The sequence below is a fragment of the Simochromis diagramma genome, unplaced genomic scaffold (genome assembly GCF_900408965.1).
Source record: "Simochromis diagramma unplaced genomic scaffold, fSimDia1.1 OVJJ01000284.1, whole genome shotgun sequence".
NCBI classification, from domain to species: Eukaryota; Metazoa; Chordata; class Actinopteri; order Cichliformes; family Cichlidae; genus Simochromis; species Simochromis diagramma.
The window spans coordinates 1,885,119-1,912,662 of NW_024386871.1; the positions used below are offsets into that span (position 1 = coordinate 1,885,119).

Consider the following 27,544-nt stretch of genomic DNA (forward strand, 5'->3'; position numbering starts at 1 on the left):
TTTTCTTATAATCTGCTTTCTGTTCCAGGAGAGAAGCTCCGCTGAACCAGAGGCCCAGACAGATGATCCACCCAGTCGTCCCCTGAAGAAGGCAAAAAAGTCCCTGGGCAGTTTCTTCAAGGCAGCTCCAATCCCTACCTCCTCTTTTATGCATCTCTCACAAGCTGTTGAAGCTGAGCTTAACAGCTACTTGCTATCCACGGCCATAGACAGTGAGGAAGACCCCTTGGCATGGTGGAAACTCCACAAAATGACATTCCCACAGCTAAGCAAGCTTGCAAGGAAGTATCTCTGCATACCTGCAAGTAGCTCACCTTCAGAGAGACTTTTTAGTACATCAGGAAATATAGTAACATGTCAGCGCACATGTTTAAAACCTTGGAGAGTAAACATGTTGGTTTTCCTTAACAAGAACTTGCCATAAAAAACATTCACTCAGGAAGGATGAATGCAAGATAGAGAAACCTTTTTTTTTTTTTCAAAAAATTACAAAAATACACTACCTACATTGTTCTTAATTGTTGATAATATTAGTCTTGGCCAGTACGACCACAAAGGTAGACAATTGTTCTTTGGTGTGTTCCCACAGCAGACAAGTTCTTACCTATAGTTTAATCTAGTAAAGTTTCCACTCCAGTTTTGACTTGCATCATAACTACTTGGTGAGTGGTAAAATGATGAACAACTGCATAGAGATAATTTGCAGTATAATTTAAGTTATGTTTATTTAAAACTAATTATAGAGACCGGGAAGGATGTCTTTCAGAATTCAAGCCTCAGAAATTTTTTTATGGGGGCAATGTTTCAATGTTTGACTGCACTTTGTTGTTACACTGCTAATACAGCAGCTTTCATTAAATAAAACTGTGCAGTAAAACGGAAATTATGTATTTGTTTTTTGTTTTTTTTTTGCTATTTATTTTATCGCAAGTCATATCGTTATCGCAGTATTGATCACAGTTATCGCACATCGCAGGTTTTCCTAATATCGTGCAGCCCTAATCATTACTATTTTATAGTGCCAGAGGTTACCATAAAATAAATATAGAACATTTTTAGCAGCTCTCACACACTTTAATATTATTGTACTTGAGATTCTCCCATTACTGTAAAAATGCAGTTTCCAAAACGAGGCTGGCAGCTATGGTTATTGCATTTCATTGCTGTACTGGGATCACTATGGATGCTTTCCCTACTTATTCCACTGAAAAGAGGTAGACGTCCTGCCTACATCCTCAGGTATCAATGGCTAGAGTACACCAATATTGATGAGAGCCCAGAGAAAGTTTGCAACTGCTCAGCGATCCTGCAGGGAGAGAAGGAGGCATTGCTGAAAGCAAAATTACTGACCATCACCAAAGACTTCCAGAAGATTATTCAGATCCCTGATGAGTATTATATCAATGCAACCAAAGACTGCAGGTTTGTAGTTTTAAATCACAGGTTTTAGTAATTACTCAACTCTTAATCACGATTTACAGATATGGACTTTAAAACCAACATTGTGTCTTGAAAACTGAATTTACAGGAAATTCAAAATAACCAGGAAATACATAACATTCTCGTTAAGCAAGGAAGAAGAGGACTTTCCTCTGGCTTACTCTATGGTTGTACATCACAAGGTAAGCATGTTATATAATTTACTGCAACGTTTAGCAGTAGGTCTAAATATGTAAAGTTCTAAGTGATTAAATGTACAGTGCATGGTGTACAGTACAGGGAGCATGGTGTGAGCTTGATCTTTTGAAATTTCTTATCACAAAATTACTGTTTTAGGTATGATGGCTATCTCACATTGGTACTTTAGTTTTGACCGTTTGTTAAATAACCATGAAAGTGCTCATTTGAACATTTTTACCAAAAACATTTAGGAAGCCAATTAAATTGTTCTTATCTTTAGGTGCAAAACTTTGAGCGACTACTGCGAGCTATCTACGCACCTCAAAATATTTATTGCGTCCATGTGGACAAAAAAGCACCGGCCTCAGTCTTTATTGCCATCAATGCCATTACTTCCTGTTTCCCAAATGTGTTCATGGTCAGCAAGACTGTGAATGTGGTCTACGCTGGATGGACACGTGTACAGGCTGATCTTAACTGTATGGCTGATCTCTATAACACCAGTACAACATGGAAATACTTCATCAACCTCTGTGGTCAGGATTTCCCTCTAAAAACTAACTTGGAAATTGTGCAAGCTTTGCGTTCACTGAAAGGAGGTAACAGTTTGGAGTCTGAAGAAATGCCTCAAGGAAAGAAGAGGAGGGTGATGAATGCTTACCAAGTAATTGATGGAAAAATGCAGGTACTTCTTTTGGATATTTTTTTCATAATGTATCATGTTGCCATTGATCAATTTACTTTGCTATTGTAAAAAAAACATTGTTTCAGACTTACTTACGATCATACTAACTTTTTAATTGTCCCAGCAAACAGGAAAAACAAAGGATCCAACTCCCTTCAATCTCCCTATACTATCAGGAAATGCCTACATTGTGGTCAACCGAGGTTACATTCACAGTGTGTTGGAAGACGAGCGAATACAGGCCCTCATTGAGTGGGCCAAAGACACCTACAGTCCTGATGAGTTTCTGTGGGCAACAATACAACGAATGTCTGGTGTTCCAGGCTCAACATGGCCCAACCGTAAATTTGACATCACAGACATTAATGCAATTGCACGGATCGTGAAGTGGCAGGGGCACGAGGGGTCAGAGGGTTCTCTGCAAGCAGTATACCCAGAATGTAAAGGCCATCATGTCAGATCAATATGTGTGTATGGTGCTGGAGACCTCCAGTGGTTGATTGAACAGCATCACCTTTTTGCCAATAAGTTTGATGCAGACAGAGATCCCATTGCTATCTATTGCTTAGAGAAATATCTGAGACACAAGGCACTGACTGAGTTGGATTAGTTGGAGAGTTAATCATCCACTATGAAAGACAATTCAAATGGATAACCAAAAGTATAAACACATTCTTGGATAGTGTTGGATCATAACTTCATGTGGACCTAGATGTGTTATAAAAGTTGTGGAGTCTGAATTTGTACGACAGTTACTAAATGTAGCAGTGTTGTCACGCCTTTTGATTTAAGTTTTGTGATAGTGCTTTGCTTAGTCAACTGAACTCCCACCTGTAACTGGGAAACCATTTAGTTAGCTTTTTTTCATTTTCATTTGTGACAATGATGATGATGATTATTATTATGTCACATGTTATCATTTGTATTTCTTAAGTGTTTATCAAATTGCAGTTGTGTCAAACAGTGTAAAATAACATCTAGGAGATGGGTCACACCAAGCCTGTAAGGGTTATTCTTTTTTAAAGTTCTTCTTCTTTTTCATTCTATTTTATCATTTACTATCAGTTTTTCGGCAGTTTAAGCTTGTAATTAAATGGCTATTTAAAATTATATTAAGTACATTAATATTTACATAGACTATCATTGCTAATCTAGCATGGCATGTGATAATTTCATAACCCAAGGGTAGAAAATGTACAACTTTAGTGTTTGGCTGTGTACTATAGAAAATAGATAGAGAACCTACAGGTAAATTGATTGTGGAAACAGCAGTCTGGGAGAATGATTCAATGTCCAACAAAATGGCCCCAAACAACCCATGTAGGTCTGGTTTTGGAGTCACACTCAAAATTAAGGTGGAAAAACACACTACAGGCTGATCCAACTTTGATGTAATATCCTTAAAACAAGTCAAAATGAGGCTCAGTAGTGTGAGTGGCCTCCACATGCCTATATGATCACCCTACAACACCTGGGCATGCTCTTGATGAGGTGGCGGATGGTCTCCTGAGGGATCTCCTCCCCAGACCTGGGCTAAAACATCCACCAACTCCTGGACAGTCTGTCATGCAATGTGGTATTGGTGGATGGAGCAAGACATGAAGTCCCAGTTGTGCTGAATTGGACTCAGGTTTGGGGAACGGGTGGGCCAATCCATAGCATCAATGCCTTCGTCTTGCAGGAACTGCTGACACACTCCAACCACATGAGGTCTAGCACTGTCTTGCATTAGGAGGAACCCAGGGCCAACTGCACCAGCATATGGTCTCACAAGGGGTCTGAGGAGCTCATCTCGGTACCTAATGGCAGTCAGGCTACCTCTGGCGAGTACATGGAGGGCTGTGCGGCCTCCACCCGAAGAAATGCCACCCCACACCATTACTGACCTACTGCCAAGCCGGTCATGCTGGAGGATGTTGCAGGCATCAGAACATTCTTCAAAGCATCTCCAGACTCTGTCACGTCTGTCACATGTGCTCAGTCTGAACCTGCTTTCATCTATGAAGAGCACAGGGCACCAGTGGCGAATTTGTCAATCTTGGTGTTGTCTGGCAAATACCAAACATCCTGCACAGTGTTGGGCCGTAAGCACAACTCCACCTGTGTATGTTGAGCTGTCATGACACCCTCATGGAGTCTGTTTCTGACTGTTTGGACAGACAAATGCACATCTGTGGCCTGCTGGAGGTCATTTTACAGGGCTCTGGCAGTGCTCCTCTTGTTCCTCCTTGCACAAAGGTGAAGGTAGCGGTCCTACTGCTGTTTTGTTGCCCTCCCCCACGTCTCCTGATGTACTGGCCTGTATCCTTGTAGCGCCTCCATGCTCTGAACACTAGGCTGACTGCAACACGTTCTCACTCCCAAAGCGTAACATTTTACGCTAGGTGACAAATCGTCAACATATTACGTTTTCGGCTACCCACCACGTTCCTAAATGACGACCTCGGAAAAAAGAGGAAATATGAGAACCGTCTGGACTCCATCTACACATGTTCGCTCTTTTTCTTCAAATCGCTTAGAAACACGCTATTTAACATCACTATAGTCCTGGTTAAGATCAGGAATAAGGTTATGGTTAGGGCTAGGGATAAGGTTAGGTTTAGGGCTGGAATACAGGGCTGGAACGTCTATTACCGCGGGAGCGTCATTGCACTGGATTCCAGCCATAACCCGCCGCGTACCATAAGAACGCCGAAGGTCTCCTTTCGCGTTCCTTAGGAACGCCGCGGGACGTGACAAAACGTCGACATGTTACGCCTCGGGAGTGAGAACGGGCTGCTGACAGACACGGCAAACATTCTTGCCACAGCTCGCATTGATGTGCCATCCTGGATGAGCTGCGCTACCTGAGCCATTTGTGTGGGTTGTGGACTCTGTCTCATGCTACCACTAGTGAAATCACCACCAGCATTCAAAAGTGATCAAAATATCAGCCAGAAAGCATAGGTACTGAGAAGTGGTCTGTGGTCACCGCCTGTAGAACCACTCCTTTATTAGGGATGTCTTACTAATTGCCTATAATTTCCGCCTGTTGTCTATTCTATTTGCAAAACAGCATGTGGAATTGATTGTCAATCAGTGTTGCTTCCTAAGTGGACAGTTTGATTTCAAAGAAGTGTGATTGGCTTAGGGTTACATTGTGTTGTTTTCAGTGTTCCCTTAATTTTTTTGAGAACTGTATTTATGTAGCACCAAGCACTTGACCAACACTGCTGCCAAGTGCCAAGTTACTTGGAAAAAGTAATCAGTAACTAATTACTGATTACTTCCCCCCAAAAGTAATCCTGTTACTTTACTGATTACTTATTTTCAAAAGTAATTAGTTACTTAGTTACTTTTTGAAAACATGATTTGCCCTGGTGCAGGTGTGCCGCATCGGTTATGTCAGTGGAAGGATCCGGGAGTTTCTCTGTGAATTTCACATTCCCGTGGCAGCGTACTCAGTGCTTGCTCGGTTTTTTTCGCTGTAAAAAGAAGTTTTCTTCCCACGCAGTGAACAGCGGACGCTAATGTTTTGTGTCACTTTTTACGGAATCAAACTCAAAGTAAGGTCAGTACTTCCACGCTTTAAAAGCTGGACAGTCATATGCGTTACATGTAATGCGTTATTGCCCATCTCTGCTTGGCAGTGGAAAGGCAATACTTCCTTTTAAAAGGAAGAACCAGGCTCATGGAGGTGCACGCATCTGCTGTGAATGGTTAGGGAGTGAAAGGAGAGAGATCGAGAAGTTAGTAGAGCTTCCTACAGAGATTCAGTACTGCTAAACAACAGCCGGGCACCAGTGTAGCTCAGTGCGCTGAGTGGGCGACCACATGCCATAAGGCTGAGAGCAGCATGTGGCCGTTTGCCACATTTTTTCCCTCTTCTCTCCCTGCCCCCGCTTTCCTGTCCTGTCTTCACTGAGTCTATCAAATAAAGCTGAAAAATGCCCCCAAAAATCTAATTTGAAGCAGCTAATACGTTTCTTTGCTATGTAATTAATATTAATTACCTTTAATATCACACATTATTTCTTCTATTGGTCATTGTAATAAAAAAATGAAGGCTCTCATTTTACATATGTTAATTAACATATACATACTTATCTCTTATGCTGGGCTTACACTGTGCGATTTTTGGCCCATTTTGAGCCGATTTTTGAGTCGTGCGACCGTTTTGGCGATCGGCCCGATTTTGGCCTTCATCGTGCGTCGTGCATCGTGTAGTATACGTGGGGTAACGAGACGCGATTAACACCTCATGACCAGCTCCCGATCATCAATCGCTTGGTCGGGAGGATTTCAAACCTGTTTGAAATCCTCGCGACCGTCGTGAGGGTGTCACCGCAGTTTGTCACACTGCGCACGCGCAAACACAAATGTCAGTGAAAAAGACGGCGCAGCACGGCAGTGCAGCGTGTGATCTGGACACAAGCGATGGAGGCACGACTTGTAGAACTTTGGAAAGCTCATCCGAGCCTTTTCGATGTGGCCTCACAAAATTATCACGACCACAACAACCGTGAAAATAGTTGGATCTACATTGCTGCTTAATCACAGCTGCCTGATCAGTGTTTTTCATTAGCAAAGTTGATGGTGGTGGTGTGCGTGTCTGTGTGAGTGAAAGACAGAGAGGGAGAGAGCGACAGAATTTCTGTTATAACCTTCATTTTATGGACGCACAGTGTGAGCACTCAGGTCGCATCAGAGCATCGGGCCGTATAGTGTGAGACCCTGCATCGTGACCTATGAACTTCTAACCCCTGCGAGTCAATCGTGCAGTTTGAGCAGGAGCTGAATCGCGCGACTGAAAAAATCGCACAGTGTAAGCCCAGCATTACTTTGCTGCTGTTTTTCTATACACTAGTATAGATGGTATAGACTAGCAGATGGCTAACAGTATCGAACGCTGCTCAATATTGGCTATCTTTGTTAATGCATTCTGAAAATTAATACTCAAAACTTGCCTGTATGATGAATTCATTGAATCCCAGCCTTTAACACAGTATCCTGAATCTCAGCACATGTCCAGTATATGCCAATGTATGTGTATAATTTAAGCATTCACTGCACTTACAGTCTGTACACTTAGTCAAATGTGTGGTAAAGATGCAGATAATGAAATTTAATTATTAATATTATTAATATTAAATTAATAATATATACATAATAATAAACAAAAGCTGAAATATATTTCGTTTAGTATTTTTGTCCGTATTCTCTGTGCTGTGATATACAGTATCGAGATATATAGATCTATACATCCCCTATTGCCCTTGCGGGTGGTCCTGTGTAGTATCTATGCTGTTCCTAGGACTGCGTTCTTCTGGAAAGAGATCTCTGATGTTGTTCCATGAATTTGCTGGAGCCTCCTGCCTAGCTTGGGGGTCACTACACCAAGAGGTCCGATTATTGTTGCATTCACCCTCTGCATCTTCTTGAGTTCTACTCTCAGCCTTTGGTATTTCTCCAGCTTCTCATGTTCTTTCTTCCTGCTGTTGCTATCTCTCGGTTAGCTACATATATCACTACATCCATCTTCCTCTGCTTATCCATCACTACTTTGTCTGGTTGGTTAGCCATCAACACTATATCCGTCTGTATGGGGAAGTCCCACAAACTCTTGGCTGGGTCATTCTTGACCACCCTAAGAGGTATCTCCCATTTTGACCTCGGGACTTCCAGGCCATACTGAGCACAGATGTTCCTGCATACTATGTGTACTATGTATACAATTGGTTATGGTGTTCCACGTATACCCTGCCTGCTAGCATACTGCACCCTACTGTTATGTGCTGGATTATCTCCAGTGTTGGGCAAGTTACTTTGAAAAAGTAATTAATTATAGTTACTAGTTACTTCTTCAAAAAAGTAACTGAGTTAGTAACTGAGTTACAATACTCTAAAAGTAATTAATTACTTGGAAAGTAACTATTGCGTTACTTAAAAAAAAAAAGTTTAACCCTCTGGGGTCCAGGGCAATGTTCCCTCTAATTTTTCATGTGTCTGAGCGAACACACAAACTCCCTGAGCGGTCCCGTGGACCACTGTGAGCAACAGCAGATACGTGGACTGTGGTCACATCAGCGTCGAATCCATCCAAGCTACATGGTTTATTAAAATAATCAAATTACAGCATTTACATTTATGTTAGACTACTTTGAATTAACTGCTTTGTCACGTCCGGTGTGGCAGACGTGTGGAGTTTGTAGAAAGGACCCAAAAGGCGGCAGCTCTGGTGCAGGTGAGTATTTATTTACAGGAGTGGGTACAAACAGCAATGGTGGGTGAACATGAAACTGGAAAACCTAAACTGGGCAGAGCTAAGAAAACAAACCTGAATGAAGATGCAGGGAGGTACGGCGAAATACACAGAGAGACGGACGGAGAGACGCAGGAAGACTGAGGGGAACAACACAGACGAACCAGCAATGAGGACGAGGTAACACACACTATAAATACACACGGCAAGAATCAGGGGATGGGAAACAGGAGGGGAACACACCTGGAAGACATCACAGCTGACGAGGCAGGGGAAACGTAAACAGAACACACTGACATAAGACATAGACTTTCACAATAAAACAGGAACTTACACATGCAAGGACACAGACTAAGAAACGCGGACTTAACACAGGAATACATGGGCAGAACCAAATAAATACTAAACCGAGGAAGAACAGAACCAAAATCACAATAATAGAAAACACAAAACGCTGGGTCAAAAGGACCCAGGAACATGACATGCTTTAGCCCACTTACAATGAAAATTAAAAAAAATCTTGTTCATGACCTGTGTAGTATGTTAACACTATTGGAAGTAAAAATAATTTGAACTCCAATTTTAAAAACACAAATTTCTTTCTTTCTTTCTTTTTTTTTTTTTTTTAATAAAGCTCTGACTTGTATTATGAGTCTGTGGTCTGGGAGAGAGTCCTGTAACTCTCTGTCTGCAAAATACAGTATATAAAGACCAATGCTGGGCAATTAATTATATAGTTACTTCTTCAAAAAAGTAACTGAGTTTTGCAAACAACAAAGCATTTTGCAGCTGTTTACCTAAAAATGCAGCAAAGTCGTTTTTTTAAACAAGCATTTCAAACTATTTACAGAACAATCAGCTGTTCTGCATCAAATCTGATGCCACACAATTTCTGTCCACTATGAGATAAAGGAGAACATCACAAGCCTGATACCTGCAGGCCTGACAACAGGAGATGTATCACTCCTATAACACCTGTTACATTTAGCAGTCGCCTAACACACACAACAAAACTATTGACTACACTACACACTAACTACACAAGATTTGTGCTTGACGTTGCACATCTCTCACATCTCAAAACACCGCCGTCACTCCTAAAACTTCCTCCCGTTTCTTAACAACTAAATGCCATGTTTTGCCTGGTCCACAAGGTACATTTTTCGACCAATAGGAAAGGGTGGGGGGTGTTTTGGTTTTGTCTTTGCTCACAGGCGGAGAGTGCTTTCAAGTGTTTTCCTTATAAAACGCAGTTTTTACCGTTCCTTCCCGCAGTAAATATAAACAACGATAGTATTCAGGAAGAAAACCAAACATTGCATATTTTTTTTATCACAACTCTGGTTTTACGTGGCCTATCAACACAATTTAAAAACTGGTATAAAGTCCACACTTTTTCCGTCAATTGTTCCGTCTGTCCTGCTCACATCTCTAATGGTTGTACAAGTTGTCATTAACGTGGCTTCACTCCACATTAGCCACACCGCTTTGCTAGCTAAAACACCGGTGGCGGCACATAAGAGCGCTGTCATAGCCTGTCAACGACTTTGATTAGCTGCGTACATACGAATGTGAATCGCGTGATTGGCTGGACTATGGGATAAAGGGGCATCGTTCTAATCCCATACAGGAGCAGCCAGTCACTTACTGACTAACACTGGATAACAGAATTGTTAACGTATTTACTTTAATTTCAATTCAGGTTAGAATTTTTTTTGTCTGCGCAACGCAGATTTTTTCTGCGCAGAGACCGTGCCAGAAGTGCGCAATTGCACACGCGCGCAGGTTAGAGGGAACATTGGTCCAGGGTATAATTGGCCATTTTTAACTACTTTTGATTTTCCCTCCACATTTCACCTTTAAAAACAGTTTATTTGCCTTGTTTGGTATCATTCTTTTCAGCACAACCTCACGTGTCTGAATTTACTGTTATGTTTTCATTTTGACATTCTGTATTAACACAATTGACCTAATATCAGACAGAAAACATAAAATCAGAGTAGAAGTTATATTTTTTACTGTAACAACCACAAACATGTTTAATGAATCATATTTCATAACTTTAAATGTAAATATAAATTGTCAATTTTAAAATCCTATGCACAAGTTTTACAAACAACAAAGTTACTTGCAGCTATTTACCTTTTACCTTGATTTTTTAAATAACCATTTCAAACTATTTACAGAACAATCAGCTGTTCTGCATTCAGTAAGATGCCACACAAATTATTTGTGCCACTCCAAAAAATAATTTCTGTCCACTATAAAGGAGAACGTCACAGCCTGATACCTGCAGGTCTGACAGCAGCAGGTGTATCACTCCTTTTTCTACCTGGAGACAGCAGTCGCCTCATTGTTCTGACACACAACACAAAAGTATCCACAACACTACACACTAACTACACAAGACAACACATTAACTACACACTCCAAACGTCACAAATCTCTCACATCTCAAAACTCGCTCTCTCTCTTTTTCCTCTCTCTGTCACTCCTAAAACTCCCCGTTTTTTTTTTGCTCATAAGCAGAGACTGCTTGCTGCGCTGTCCTTAGACAGTAAACGTGACGAAACTATTGAGGGAAAAGACGCCGCGCATTTATTGTTTATCATGACTCTGGTTTTACGTGGCCTATCAACACAATTTAAAAACTGGTATATGTCACCTTCTTGCTTTGTCTTTAAGTGGCAGGGCAAAATATTTTTTCTAACATGGCAACCTTTAAAAAGTGAAAGGAGATAGAAAGACAGGTGAGAAAGAATAAAACTTAATTGACTTTTTGATGGCATTTTACACACAGTACTGGTACAGTATCTAGAAAATGTGGGAAAATACTGGCATCATATACAGTACTTAGCTACTTCTGAAGAAATTATGATGGGACCCTAAAAAAAATTACTATGTACAATAATGGATTTCTATACATTTTACATCAGATGAAAACGTTTGTTGTAAGATTCAGATAATTATTTGTTAAAAGCTAGACATTTTAAATGAGAAAAAGAAAGAAAAGTATTTCTTTGTGCCCCCCTTTCCCTGTTAATGTCCTACCTGGGCCCCTGGCAAAACTTTGCTAGACTCGCCCCTGCACAGTTACCAGCTGTCAGCTACATAAAAAAGGATCCTGGTGTTATTTGTCTCTCAGAAACAGTTCATAACTTCCCTTCAACTCATTCATGTCACCTAAAAGGCAAACCTGTTTCTCCATCACCTGTTCAGCTCTGATGATTCAGTAAGGACATCTCCTGGTTTCATCTTCATGTTTCCCTCTCACCACATATCCAAACCGATATCATGACCAGCAGCTTTACAGCTGTGGCTCCAGCAAACATCAGCTGATACTAGAAATTAATATTAAATAATGCTAACAACAGCTGATCAAGCTTAAACGTGCTGCTGTTGTTTAGCGCGCCATCCGCTGGTTTCCTCTTTCTGGCGCAAAGTGGGCGATAAACAAACAAGAGAGAAAAGCCGATCAGTGATCACTGATCAGTTTTATGATTGAATTAGAAACAGGAGAGGGAGGGGGGAGAATGAGAGAAGAAGAGGCAGCTGTGCAGCAAAGACAGAATAACTCCAGCTTTGTTTCTTTTCCATTGTTGCTGAAGTCCGGGACAAACTGTGTTCCTTTTCACCTCAATACGAAACGCGTAATATTTTCTCTGAATACGAGACCATTCCGTTTTTTATGGGAGGGTTGGAAACTCTAATAACTAACCTTATAAATAAAATAAGATAAAACAAGTTCAACATCAGTAACATCATAGCACCCACCCAGCAGTATAGAAACTCCGTCATGCTAGCTAGCACACAGTACCAGTTATTGTAACTGACTGTAAAAAGTCATAACGAAAATAAACTCCACCTAAACTTGGTTTATATCTGACCCAGATAGACTGCAGGTTATAACTTCTTACCTGAAGTTCAGTTCACCGCCTTGGGTCTCTGCTCCTCCTGCCTTTCCGTCATCCACCTGCCAGCGTGTTGCATCTGCTGGCCTCCACCACTTGCTAATGTTACTGAATCTGTGGAAGCTCCGCAATAGCCACCACCAAACAATTGAGTTATTTTTACACATCTCCTAGCATCTGGCCAATCCACCACCTTTCAGTGTTTATACCGTTACGGAAAAAAACGGAAAAAAAAAAACCCCATCGGCCCATAAAAACGAAAAATCACCATCGGCCCACTGGGCAAATGCCCGGTATGCCCGATGGCCAGTCCAGCTATGCTTCCGTGCAACTGATATAAGATGCGGTAAGCTGAACACAGCTCCAACCATCTGTTTGTTGAAAAATAGTAACGGACCGCGTTTTCTTGTTAGTAACTGTAACGGCGTTGTAACAATAGGAATAGTAATTAGTTAGATTACTCATTACGAAAAAAGTAACTTGTAATGCCGTTATTCCCATCACTGATTATCTCAGGGGCATCTTTACACAGCTTGCACCTGGGGTCTTGCCTGGTGTGGCAGACCCCTGCCTCTATGGATCTTGTACTAAGAGCTTGTTCCTCAGGGTGCTGGATTGGCATGGTTAGGAGCTTCCTTGTCTTGATGTCAGTGGTCTATTATTCTAGCGGGTTATCTGATGTTGATTTCCCAGATCTTTCCATTTCGATGACCTCTAGGTACTTGCTGTGGCAGATTTCTTTTCTCATGTATTAATCACATATTTTACCCATGTAAATAGTAATAGTAATATCACTTTCTCACTTAGTTTTATGCATGTGCACATCAAGAAGCTTATTATCATATATACTACAAAACACAGTGGTAAAGCAGTCATTACGCAATTTATGCCTGTAGAATAACTAAATTAGATTATTTTAACCTAATAGAATGTTTCATTTAAAAACAGGTGTTTGTTTTATTTTTAGGTAACATGAATTGCTGTGGTCCTATTTTGTATGTTGCCTAAAACTATTGAATTTAAAGTTTCATGTTGGTTCTTTTTCTTCACAGATTAGTACACAGATTTACATGTGAAAGTACTTTAAAAAATAGGTTTAAGAAGTTTCACAGGCCTATACTTAAATTTATTTTTTAAATATTCCATACATATGTATGCGTGTTTCCCTGCTATTCTCATATCATCTCTTGGTTAATGGTGGAGTAACAGATTAAATATAGAACTTTTTAGGAGCTCTCACACACTTTAATATTATTGTACTTGAGATTCTCCCATTACTGTAAAAATGCAGTTTTCAAAACAAGGCTGGCAGCTATGGTTATTGCATTTCATTGCTGTACTGGGACTGCTATGGATGCTTTCACAATTTAGTCAACTGAAAACAGGCAGAAGTGCTGCCTACGTCCTCAGGTATCAATGGCTAGAGTATACAGATGATGATGAGAGCCCAGAGAAAGTTTGCAAATGCTCAGCAATCCTGCAGGGAGAGAAGGAAAAATTTCAGAAAGCCAAATTACTGACCATCAGCAAAAACTTCCAGAAGAGTATTCAGATCCATGATTAGTATTATATCAATGCAACCAAAGACTGCAGGTTTTTAGTTTTAAATCACAGGTTTTAGTAATTACTCAACTCTTAATCACGATTTACAGATATGGACTTTAAAACCAACATTGCATCTTCAAAACTGCAAATTTACAGGAAATTCTAAATAACCAGGAAATGCATAACATTCCCATTAAGCAAGGAAGAATTGGAGTTTCCTCTGGCTCACTCTATGTACATCACAAGTTATGCATGTTATATAATTTACTGCAACATTTATCAGTAGGTCTAAATATGTAAAGTTCTAATTGATTAAATGTACAGTGCAGCTAGTTGCAACACATGCAGGAAACTGTTTCTCACATAACATTCTGACAGGGAAAACCCTGAAAAACGTCTTAAGGTTCCGGGGTGCAACGCCTCCAAACATACATTAACAACAACACTGTCTTCAGCAGTATGTATATACCGTAGGTCTAGATACGTAAAGTTCAAATTGATTAAATTTGTAATGTACCATACAGGGAGCATGGTGTGAGCTAAATATTTCGAAGAAAAAAAAAATTACCAGAAAATTGGTGTTATAGGAATGATGTATATCTCACATTGGTGCTTTAGTTTTGATCATTTGTTAAATAACCATGAAAGTGTTCATTTAAACAATTTCAGCAAAAACATTTAGGAAGCACTCTCCAAAAGTTGATTCTGTTCATCTGGATGTAACGTTTTGTGGGAGAAACGTTTCGTCACTCATCTAAGTGACTTCTTCAATCTCAGCTGACTGCAGGTTTCCCCAGTCTTATAAACAATACATTTGCATAATGATGGTCATGAGAATTTGCATTATTAAGAGTAAGGAACTGTCCTCCCAGCCCATTGTTCCTTCAGTGGGCTGGTTTCAGTCATTATGCAAATGTACTGTTTATAAGGTTGGGGAAACCTGCAGTCAGCTGAGACTGAAGAAGTCACTTGGATGAGTGATGAAACGTTTCTCCCACAAAACGCTATGCCCAGAATCCACTTTTGGAGATTTACTTACCTGGATGATTGAGCATGCATCAAGACATTTAGGAAGCAAATTAGATTGTTTGTATCCATAGGTGCAGAACTTTGAAGGGCTACTGTGAACTGTCAACGCACCTCAAAATATTTATTGTGTCCATGTAGACAAAAAATCAAAAAAGTCTTTATTGCAATCAATGCCATTACTTCCTGTTTCCCAAATGTGTTCATTGTCAGCAAGGCTGCGAATGTGGTCTACACTGGATGGACACATGTTCAGGCTGATCTTAACTGCATGGCTGATCTCTATAACACCAGTACAACATGGAAATACTTTATCAACCTCTGTGGTCAGGATTTCCCTCTAAAAATGAACTCACCTGGAGAGAATGGCGAACCTGGCAATGCTGCTCCAAGCCTGGTCAGCATTATCGCCACCACCCATGCCGGTGTATCCTGACGGTGGGGGGCACCTTGGCAGCCGGAGGTGATGGACGAGGTGCGTGGTGGTCCGCACCTGTCGGAGGAGGGGGAACAGCCGGATGAAGGGCTGCTCCTGCCGGGAGCAGTGGGGGAGCCGCTCCAACCGGGGGTGGCGGATGAGATGCGCGAGGGTCTGCGCCGGCTGGAGGAAGAGGGGCCGCTGCGCGAAGGGCTGCTCCAGTATAGAGCGTTGGAGGAGCTGCTCCAGCTAGTGGTGGACAAGGTGCCAGAGGGTCCATGCCTGCTGGAAGTGGAGAAGCCGCTCCAGTCAGAGATGGAGGAGGTGTACAACTGTCTGCTCCAGCTGGGAGCGGTGGAGAAACCGTGTGGGGAGACGGAGGTCCCCGATGCCTGCACGGCATCCGCAATCACGCCTGGACTCAGGGGCTGGTGGATGATTGTGGTGTGATACATGTGCGGCTGCCAGCAGAGAGCTGCAGCCGCGGAATGAATTAACAACCTGTGTTCCCACCGTGTCTTATTCAAAACACAACAGTGTTTGGGAATACATGTACAGGCATTACGTATTTAAAATATGAGTAACTGTATTTCGTTACAGTTACAGTTTAAAAAGGTGATATTCTGAATACAGTTACTTTAAAAAAAAAAGCCTAAATAATGCCTGGGTCTCAATCTCGCAGCCCATGTCACCCCTCCTTTTGACCCGCATAATGACAGGAAGAAATATCTTTAAAAATTATTATTCAAATAATTTTTTAATATGAGGGCAATAGGCAGAGTGCTACAGGCATAGCCCTAAAGAATGTAGCCTTGTGGGCAGCGTAGTCCGTGCTGCAGAGAGAATGGACTGCTATACCCGTTATGTGACTGTGAGCGTGAGGGAGGGAGAAAAAAGAGAGTCGAAAAGTACGAGTTGTCACCGACTAGAAATGAGAGATGAAAGCATTCAAATATAATAATAACCACAGCAGCCAAAAAGAGTGCCTGACAAGCCCAGTTGTATGTAAGTTAAACAAAACATACAGAGGGATGAATTAACCAAGAGGGAGGTGAAACACTGGTCTGCCCAATCAGAAGATCAGAAGCTACAGGACGCGCTCAACGACGTAGAGTGGGACATGTTCAGAGCATGTAGAGTCGACATCAACGAGTTTACGGATGTAGCAGTAAGTTTTGTTAGCATGCTGGTGGAGGAGATCGTCCCAACAGTCATTTTTGCACAGTTGAGGAGCGTATCGGCACACATTTCACTGCATGTTGTACTTTTTCTTTCTTGGCTCTTGACGGAGGCAGTCGCACTTTCTCCTTCTCCCTCTCCCTTATCTTTCCTGCTTGGCTTCTCATGTCTTTTGTATAGTCTCGCTTATTCTCTAACCCTAAGAGAGTCTCCCAGACTTGTTCTCTAAAAACCTAAAGAATTATGGATTTGATCAACTGGTCCCTGAATGCAATTGACACCCTTCTCTCGACGAGAAGCCTTGGTTTGGGAGCACCTTTTCGGAACCATGATAACAGGGTTCTTGCTGATCTGCGCTGGCTTGGCCCTGGCTTATCGAAGGATAAAGAAAGCGGAAACGGGTGTTCAAATCCTCACAAGGCTGCCCGCTATTTTGATTGGAAAGATGGAGCGAGCTGTGGCTTCTCAGAATGGGCTCATCGGGTGCAGTACGGATGACATCTTGGAGAAGCTTGCGGCTGCTGTGAGTACTGTGACCAACTGACAACATCGGACAACATCTCGGAGAGGCTCACGGCTGTCGTGAACACTCATGCCCTATGAGCAAACTGGATAACATCTCGGCATGGATGGATAACATCGTGGAGAGGCTCACAGCTCTCCAACGAGAGACTTGTGACCAGTGATGGACATTAGACAACTGTAAAATTGGAAGCAGTTTCTTCGCACTAACCAAAACAGCTACCATCTTCATTTCATGTGGCCCCCCTGGTGCCAGCTGGATGCTCAAGGCAAAAGCTGACGGGAATAACAATTCTCCCTTAAGACTGTGACTGACTGTGTTGTCCTCATTCAAGGCCACCCGCATCGACCAAAGACTGTTGACTTTTGCCTAATCGGGTGAAGGGACACTTTCTCTCGGTGGAACACGGAACACACACACACACTCACACGCACACATATGCATGTACACTGACACAGACCTACACTCACCCCCCATCCCCTCCAAACGCCTTCTAAGCTTATATCTTCTATGTTGTGAGATGTGCTGATTCATGTGCTGTTTTTTTTTCTGTTCTCAAACTGATCTCAAGTTGGAGCTCAGTCTGGGGGGGGGTTATTTTTTCTCCTTGTCTTTCCTCATGTTGTGCATTTTCCATTGTTATACACCTCTGACCTGTCTTCCCCATGTGATGTTTGTGTAATGTATGTATGGTCGGAAGGGTAAGCCTTAACAACAAATTTCCCACGCGTGGGACTAATAAAGGTTATCTTATCTTATCTTGTCTTATCTTATCTTTGTATAACTATGCACGTGACATAGTTGCTTGGCTCCGCTCAATTCCTTTTTTAAACTTTACTTTCCTAACCTTTCTTAAACCACCAGTTAGGCACATACCTGTATCCCCCTATGGTGCACTCTTATGGCTTCAAAATCGACTTCAAAGAATAAGGCAGGTAAAACAGACGACTCATCTCCTGACCTAATGGTGGACGCCATTGCTGGGCTGTTATCCCAACAAAAAGAGGAGCTAGCAGCAGAACTCAAGGCTGAATTTAAGTCTTCCTTCACCTGGCTGGAGGCAAAGTTCGATCAAGTTTGCCTAGCTGTGGATGAACATGGCCAGCGTTTGTCTTCGCTGGAGCTGGCAGCGGAAGATGCAGGTCAGCGGATCAAAGAACTCGAAGAAGCATATGGTAACCTTCCAGGGTCTAACTCCAAACTGGCCACCAAAGTCATTGACCTAGAAGGCAGCAGCCGTTGGAAAAATCTACGAATACTTGGCTTAGCAGAATCCACAAAAAGCATCCGCCCAACTGACTTTTTTGGCGCTGCCCTATGTGAAATCTTTTGCAATGATATACTGTGAATACCGTGCCATAGTTATATCAGACCATTTCCCCTTTAATGGTGACTTTGTCTATGCCCGACTTACCTAGAACAGACAGGAGTTGGTGTTTTAACCCCACACTACTATCTGATAATACCATTCTGGAATTTATAAATAACCAAATTAAACTCTTTTTTGACACCAACCTTTCCCCGAATATTTCTAGCCTTTTAGTTTGGGACTCAATGAAGGCCTATCTCTGAGGACAGATCATTTCATATACAGCTAATATGAAGAGGGTAAACATTTTGAACTTCAAACCAAATTTGAACTTCCTTCAACTCATGCTATGGAGAGGCAACTCTTAAAGAGTAGGATTACATTTTTTGTGCATGGGGGGAAATCGGCCAAACTCCTAGCTAACCAAATAAGGGGTCTAAATCCACGTCAGTGTATAACCGCCATTAACTCAGATGACGGGCTCGTTACTGATCATGCCAAAATCAATGATGCGTTCAGGGAATATTATCTGAAGCTTTATTCCTCTGAATCTCACACCCACCACTCACTTATCACAAATTTTCTTAAAAGCTTGGATTTTCCTGGGCTGGCAGACACCCACAGATAGATGTTGGATGCACCATTTTCCAAAGAAGGGATTACCACTGCAATTTTCTCCTTACAGTCAGGGAAGTTCCCTGGCCCAGACGGCTTTTTGGTTTAATTTTTCAAACCATTTGCCCCAAAGCTCGTACCTCTACTCCACTTGGTTCTATCTGAATCATTCACACAGGGCAAACTGCCAACTTCCTGGTATGATGTTTCCATACCTTTAATTGCAAAAATGGGGAAAGATCCAACTGAATGTGCATCATACAGACTAATTTCGCTTTTGAATGTTAACTTTAAGATCCTAGCTAAAGCGCTGGCCCATAGTTTGGAAAGGCTCCTGCCAGCAGTCATATCTGAAGATCAGTCTGGCTTTGTTAATGGACGCTACCCCTTTTTCAACATCAAACTTGTTCAGGGTATACAAAGAGGTCAAACTGAACACAAAGTCTCTCTCTATGCTGATGATTTATTGCTTTTTATTTCAAATCCACATACTTCCCTACCGTCTGTTTAGCCAAGTGAACTAATACTAACCCTGGAAAGGGTTTAAAAAGAGGGGATTGTGTTTTTGACTGGTTGCCTGTGTACCAGAGGTCTGTTGTAGGGTTGTCATGGTGATGATTAGACCTGGCGTTTTGGGGGTGTACTGTCCCTTTAGGAGCCCCCTTAAGCCAGAGCACGCATGCACTCAAGTTTGTGTCACACACTGAGCGCTGTGAGCGGGAGCACTGGAGAGTTAGAGGCTGCAAAAGTTTCTGTGGCTAGCTACACACAAGGTAAATGTGCTAAAAAAGTGTAGCATACTGCAAAATATTGTCGCCCGAGTTGTAGGAGACTGTAATTAGCTTAGGAAGCTAAGTTTCTTTAGCGATGACTCCATGTTTGTGACCATTTCTGTAGAGTTCTGATTGTGTGACCGGTGTATGTTTAATGGTCACATGCTGTGAGGACTGAAGAGAGGGTTGGCGTGAGTAATGACAGTGTCCTAACAGATTTCAAAGTTTATACTGTTATTCACTTTGCATAACTTTGTATATTTCAGTGGCTGTGTAGAGAAACCAAAGTGAGTTCATGATGTTCTCCCTTAAAAATGTATCAGTTCACAAAAGAGAGTTTATTTCTAGTTGAACTGTGAAATTGTGGGATGTAAACAATGTGTTTATTTGTTTTGTATTCTCTTTTTTTTGTATTTGTTTTGTGGAAGAATAACATGACTTCCTTAACAGGTTTTTACTCTTGTTTTATTGTACACATAATACATGATTTCCTTCACAGGTTTTTACTCTGATTTATTGTACACATAAGGCTGCAAATTAAAGAATGTATTCTAGTCCAGGGTGGGAAGGTCACAAGCTTCAGCTGGCGCGACTGTCCAGGTGATCGATTGGAGAAAAGGGACAGAATAAGAGATTGACTACACACTGACACATACAAGTTTTCTACACATTTTCTTTAGACACAGAATAAGATAAGATAAACTAGAAGTAGAAGTTGAGTTAGAATAGAGTTTGCTGACAACTGCAAAAGAGCCTGCACAATAACAAAGAAACTAAGAGAGGAATGACACTCACATGCACAGCGTGAGAAACATGCTCGGGTAGATAGGGAGCGGTTAGACCTTGAGACAGATAGCGCCTGGAAGGCCGAAAAGAACATCAAGTAACGTACGTGGTGGAAGGTGAATATAAGTTCTGAGAAATTATCTGATATTTTTCCAGTAAGTGCATGTTGAATAAACTGCCTTTATGCAAGAAGGGGCGATAACCCTGACTACATAAACTGTGCAATGACTGTATTTTGTTGAAGTTGACTGCTGTATTTGGTACAGAGTGCTTCCCACGCGTACTGAAATAAAAGCTGCAAAACGGACTCTTTGTCTGATTGCTCTCTCAGATTCTGAACAAACGCAACAGTTTCTTGACAGGTCACTACTGTTGTCTATACTGTTTGAATTTAATGTGTACATATGATAGTTACTGTTGTCTCAGACCCTGAAAGACAGTTTTAGGCTGAGCCAGTGGAATAGTTACATTTTACCGTTTTCACTCAAAACTATAGAATTAAAACTTTGCTCCTCTGAGTACAGTCGGAGAATAAAAAAGCCCACGAAAGAGTATTTCCTGTGTCCTGTCTCATTCCCCATGACCGGGCCACATCTATATTGTCACAACTCACGCGATTCAGTCAAGTCTCTGGTTATAAATTAAATCTGTCCAAGAGCGAACTTTAAGTGAAGGTTTCAAATAGATTTGTCACGTTTCCCCTTTAAAGTGGTCAAAGAGCAGTTCACCTTCACCTAATGGTATTACAATTACAAGAAAGTATAAACAACTGTCAAAGCCAATTTTTTTTACACTATTGAAGAATGTCAAAGAAAGCCTTCTACAGTGGTCACCCCTGAACACAACTTTGGTCGGATGAATTAATTCAATTAAAATAAATATCCTTCCTAAATTTTTACACTTATTTCAATCTTTACCAGTCTTCATCCCCAAGTCTTTCTTTACAACTCTATATTCTAAAATCTCCTCTTATATTTGGAAGGGTAAGCGACCTCGAGTAGCTAAGGCGCATTTACAGAAACCTAAGATTTTACGGTGGTCTGGCACTCCCCAACTTCTGCTTTTACTATTGGGCTGCCAATATTCGGTCCCCGACCTACGGTTTAAAGTCTGGGGAGGGTGTGGGCCCCACCAGGTGGCTGGCAATGGAATTAGACTCAATTCAGGGTATTTCTCTTGCCTCCTTTCTGGGTTCTTCTCTTCCTTTATCCGTTGACAACTTTACATCTAATCCAATAATTCAGCACTCCCTCAGGGTGTGGGCACAGTTCAGGTTCATTTCAATCTTAATAATTTTTCACTTCAAAGCCCCATCATTTCAAACCACCTATTCCTCCCCCCAACTTTGGACAACTTGTTCCACGTCTGGTTTAGAGCAGGTATTGTTCTGCCTTTTATAACTTAAACTGGATATTATAGTTGTAAACTGCCCTAGAGCTCCCTCTTGTGGCTGCTTTGTAATATGGGTTTGGTTACTTTGGGAAGGGAAAAAATGAGAACGTGAAGAAGAAATCTAAGATGGTGAGAAGTGATGCCGAAATGTTATCGTTCTAAGCTAATACAGACCTTAAAATGTTGTTGCCTTGGACAAGATATGTCTGTAAGTATGAGTGACGATAAAATAATAATTATTTTTTGTTTTGTGTAAAAATGGTACGATAATTTGTACATTTGAAAGTTTTACCTTGTTAGCTTGCAGTAAGAGTGTAACAAGCTAATTTACAATGTTAGTTAGCTAATACAGTATTTTGTACTTTCAGTTTTACGATGGTCAAAGAGAAGGCAATGGTCAGAGGCCATTCTTCAATAAATCAGCGCAAAATCGAAAATAAGTCTGGTTATTGGAGCATCGTTATCTCGCTGTCTAGCTGGTGAAACTAAGAGACTCAGGGCGAGGACAGCATAGGTATTATTTACTTTAAATATCTCTTTATACTAGGGCTGCCACGATTTGTCGACTAGTCACGATTACGTCGACTATCAAAATCGTCGACGACTGATTTAATAGTCGACGTGTCGTTTGAAGCTTTGTAAGATCGCAAAAGACGCAGAAGTAGCAGGATTTAAGAGTGTAATAACGGACTGAAACAGAAGATGGCAGCACTGCATGTACAAGGATGCCAGCTGCCGTTAAACCCCGAAGAAGAAGAAGCAGCTGTGTCCCAGAATTCATAGCGCGGCCCAGCTTAGTTTCCAACAATGGCGGTAGCTAGTTAGTTTTAATATTACTCTTATTATTCTTTCTGGGTCACAAAATAAACGTTTAACATATTTTCAGGCGAGAATGTAGCTGTGTAAACCTCAAATATCGGCTCAGTTTATCAGGACACCACATATTTTCAAAAGCGCTCCGACGTTTTCGGAGACGTCTGTTACCCACTAGCTCGATAGCTAGCCGGGGGCTAGGTCACTAGCGCCGTGAGAACACCGGACTCCCGGCAAATTGTTTTCAAACCCACCGCCGTCTTTCGCGACTCAGGTTAAATATATATGAGTCACTTAGATAAATTAAAAATGTTGTTGTTTGGCTTTTTTTTTTTTTTTTTTTTTTTTTATTTTTTAGTATTTTATTTGTTCCTGAGTAAATCGGTTTGGCTGAGATTAAAGTTATAGTTTTTACACAGCTGAATAAACTTAAAGCAGACAGCTGATTATCAGAAGTGTGAGATGCTGGAGAATATACTCCGGTGTCCTGTTATATTTTAGATAGCAAGGAGTTTATTAAACTTTACCGAAACAATCTGCAAATTTCATTAAAATTGAATAAACTATCATCTTGTCTTTATTTTTAGTTAGCACCTTAAAAGCTTAAAGCTGTAAGCTAATGATAGTTATATAAGAGCAGATGCTGCTGGTGCAATAAGCTGTAGTTTTACGTCCAGTGGGTGATGATCTGATTAGTCGACTAATCGCATAAATAATCGGTGACTAGTCGACTATCAAAATAATCGTTTGTGGCAGCCCTACTTTATACACAATAAACTAGCAACATTTAATCAGCTGTCAGAATAATACAGTCTTCCCAAAACTCACTTTTTTAGATATTTGCAAATTTACAACATTTTTTTGCAATCCCACCTCTCCAATTTTCCAGAAGCTCCAGCTGCTAACTTACTGGACGAGCTCCTTAATTTGCAACTATCAGGCAAAGGTGTAATATCTCGCATCTATAATAAACTGCAGTGTAACCCTAGCTCCCGTTTTAGGCCTCAAGTCCACATGGGAGAACGAGTTGGGTATATCTATGTGTTGCGAAATCAGTTTTACCCCTGTTCTTTTATTCGTTGAGGCATCCAGAGACGGCGCCGGAACTCAGTAGTTATTTCACAAAACCTTTATTCATCTTTATTTAAGCATGCACTTCTAGAAGGGAAGACGAGGCCGGTGTGTATGGAGTTAAATCAGGGCCATAATGTTTGTGTAGTTAAAAGAAAATTTTGAAATCGAAAATATGTAAACTGAAAGCAAAAGTCACATTTTTAGAGTGAACTTTGAAAAAGAAAGAGTTGGATTTAAAATAAAATCAAACGTTTTGAATATTTGTATTAACTGAAAACCCAATGGTTCTTTTATCTATAATTTCTCTGAGTAAACTTTATTTAAAAATTTTCAGTAATTTTTTTTCATTATTATTATTTTTAAAAAATCTATTCAGTCTCAGATTACATTTTTTCAGATTCAGATCTTTTAAATTAATGTACAAAAAAAAAATTCTTCAGGTTCGGATTTTTCTCTCAGCTTCAATTTTTTTTTTTCACTTTCAGATCTCTATTTTTCAGTTACAGACTTTTGGCCCTGTTTTGGCCTGGTGGGCGTGGCTACACAGAGAGGGGCGGGGAATCATGAGTGACAGCAGACCGCTGCAGGCTCAAGATGGTCCATTTTTCATGTTGCCTTCAGGAAACCTGGGAATGAACATAATTTATCAAACACCTCCTGCACTGTATTATTTGATAATGTTTAGAAAACATGTCATGCATAACTGCTAAAACTCAGTTACTAAAGCTCTTTCAAGCAGTAATGTGTACAAATTACGCCGTAACTGATCAATTATGAGACGTTTTCCCAGCCACTACGTGAGAAGTGGTCATTTCCCATGCTCTCAAAGTAGCGCGCATTGTATCGGGTGGGGGCTGCTGTTAACTTGTCCCTCAGTGAACGATGGCGTCGTCTTCCAACAACACTGCTGGCGCGAACAATCAGGTGAATGTTTAAGTTTGGAACAATTACACTGCAGTCTGTGAATACTACGAATTTAAGAAGTGGCTATTGTTACGGTTAATTTTTCGGCTATTCTGTTTTTTTATTTTATAACGTTTTTTGCTGAAATGCTAGCTCAACAGAAACGCCTCGCTATCATTTTCGGCTGAAACTTACTTCGAAAGGTAAAGTAATATTAACAATTTGATCCTTCCCCAAAAATATGGAAAACATTTTAAAAGACTCCATAACTAATCGGGCTTGGGATGCAGTCTTCATCACCTGCGCTACGGCAATGTTGCAAGACTCTCATCCATCCATTATCTGGTTCCGGGCTCCGCTGGCGGGGCCAGCAGCTTCAGTAAATAGACCCAGACTACTCTCTCCCCAGCCACTTTAGCCTGCTCCTCAGGAGGAATCCTTGTTTCTTCAAACAGTGTGCTGGTCATTCTCGGTCTTGAATCTAATCAAATCAATCATTTGATTTGTTATTACTCAATAATGTACGCCTTTGCGATGCTACAAATTATCACGAGGGAAAAACGTGTCAAATTTTCACGGTTTTCCTACAATATACATATGCGTGAGTTATAGATAAAAAACAATAATAGTATCATGTTCTAAAGCAAGAAGTAAGAGATCTTTTTCAGAAGGCAGCACATGCTAATGTGCAGCTGAATGATTCCAGTTGAAATGACACAACTGCAAAATCTTCCCTAAACTATGTGTCATGTTTAAGTAAATAACAATAAATGATAATAATAATAATAATAAAAATAATTAAGTAATAAAGGCACTACTAAAGGAGTTTACAATTTATTACGTAACAGAGAGAGAGAGCAAACTGCGGTGGCAAGAAGTTTTTCTTCTGTCTATGTGCTCATTATTGGCTGTTTCATATAGATCCAACCTGTACATAATGCAGATTTTTGTCCACATACAAATTCCATGCTTCCCTCGTTCACGTATTCATATGCAGCATACTTTTGGGAATTTTAATATGTTGTTTTTACCTTCCCTCTTCTAAATTGGCTGTTTCTCTGATGTACTGTTTGTTTCTATGGTTTATTTACATTTCTTACACAATTAACATGGCTCCCACATACCAGAATTCAAAGCGTAATGCCAAGCCCTATATACTTACATTTATTGTTTATTGATAAGAACATTTCTGTCAGTATCTGGAGCTGTACAGGCGATACATTGTAATTTGGACGTCCCAGCTTTCCTTCTGACACTGACATCTGACAGGGGGTTTGTTCATTGACGTCCTCCATACTGAGCACAGTTGACAGCTCTATCAGAGCATTTATAATACTTTGGGGGATCTCAACCTGATCGGACAAAGATCTTAAAAGGACCATCTCATGGTCGATAACAAACTGCAAATAGTCCACATCGAGGGCTTGTCTGTGCATGACCTGGGAAACTTTATGCAGTAGTCGCTGAAGCATCTCTCTTTTTAGCTGCTCCTAAATTAAATACAAAGAATTTTACGTTACTTCACTAACTTTGTTGTTCTCCAAGCTTACAGATCAACTAGGACGTAAGTTTCAGCCGAAAATGATAGCGAGGCGTTTCTGTTGAGCTAGCATTTCAGCAAAAAACGTTATAAAATAAAAAAACAGAATAGCCAAAAAATTAACCGTAACAATAGCCACTTCTTAAATTCGTAGTATTCACAGACTGCAGTGTAATTGTTCCAAACTTAAACACTCACCTGATTGTTCGCGCCAGCAGTGTTGTTGGAAGACGACGCCATCGTTCACTGAGGGACAAGTTAACAGCAGCCCCCACCTGATACAATGCGCGCTACTTTGAGAGCATGGGAAATGACCACTTCTCACGTAGTGGCTGGGAAAACGTCTCATAATTGATCAGTTACGGCGTAATTTGTACACATTACTGCTTGAAAGAGCTTTAGTAACTGAGTTTTAGCAGTTATGCATGACATGTTTTCTAAACATTATCAAATAATACAGTGCAGGAGGTGTTTGATAAATTATGTTCATTCCCAGGTTTCCTGAAGGCAACATGAAAAATGGACCATCTTGAGCCTGCAGCGGTCTGCTGTCACTCATGATTCCCCGCCCCTCTCTGTGTAGCCACGCCCACCAGGCCAAAACAGGGCCAAAAGTCTGTAACTGAAAAATAGAGATCTGAAAGTGAAAAAAAAAAAATTTGAAGCTGAGAGAAAAATCCGAACCTGAAGAATTTTTTTTTGTACATTAATTTAAAAGATCTGAATCTGAAAAAATGTAATCTGAGACTGAATAGATTTTTTAAAAATAATAATAATGAAAAAAAGATTACTGAAAATTTTTAAATAAAGTTTACTCAGAGAAATTATAGATAAAAGAACCATTGGGTTTTCAGTTAATACAAATATTCAAAACGTTTGATTTTATTTTAAATCCAACTCTTTCTTTTTCAAAGTTCACTCTAAAAATGTGACTTTTGCTTTCAGTTTACATATTTTCGATTTCAAATTTTTCTTTTAACTACACAAACATTATGGCCCTGATTTAACTCCATACTATTTCTGCTAATGATGGCTATGTCTTTTGGTATTTTTCACGATTATACTTTTTAAAATATTAAGTTTAATTTGTCCCATTGAAATGAATGGGAAACTTCTGCAATTCTGCTCAAATTTGCTCATTTTTGAAACTTAACTACTTCCTCATACTTTCACCTAGAACAACCATTCAAA

The 27,544-nt window shown here is 40.6% G+C and overlaps 1 protein-coding gene and 1 long non-coding RNA gene across 6 annotated transcripts in view; one reads left to right on the forward strand and one right to left on the reverse strand.

Annotated features, from left to right (window-relative positions):
• Positions 1-27,544, forward strand: part of LOC120733413 (beta-1,3-galactosyl-O-glycosyl-glycoprotein beta-1,6-N-acetylglucosaminyltransferase-like) — a 43,314-nt gene that overhangs the window by 7,780 nt on the left and 7,990 nt on the right. For 3 of the 5 annotated variants that reach the window (XM_040031583.1, XM_040031585.1, XM_040031584.1), the window contains exon 5: positions 29-886. In XM_040031583.1, coding sequence (XP_039887517.1) covers positions 29-424 — 396 coding nt within the window. In that variant the 3' untranslated portion in view covers positions 425-886. Of the gene's footprint in view, positions 1-28; positions 1,423-1,528; positions 1,623-1,900; positions 2,306-2,429; positions 4,742-27,544 lie in introns of those variants that run through there. The other 2 variants (XM_040031591.1, XM_040031590.1) reach the window with 2 other exon arrangements.
• LOC120733414 lies at positions 10,367-27,484 on the reverse strand. Its single transcript, XR_005695820.1, has 3 exons — positions 27,369-27,484; positions 17,512-17,517; positions 10,367-10,377 (listed from the first exon to the last, which is right to left on the reverse strand). It is a non-coding gene; the product is annotated as an uncharacterized LOC120733414 (long non-coding RNA).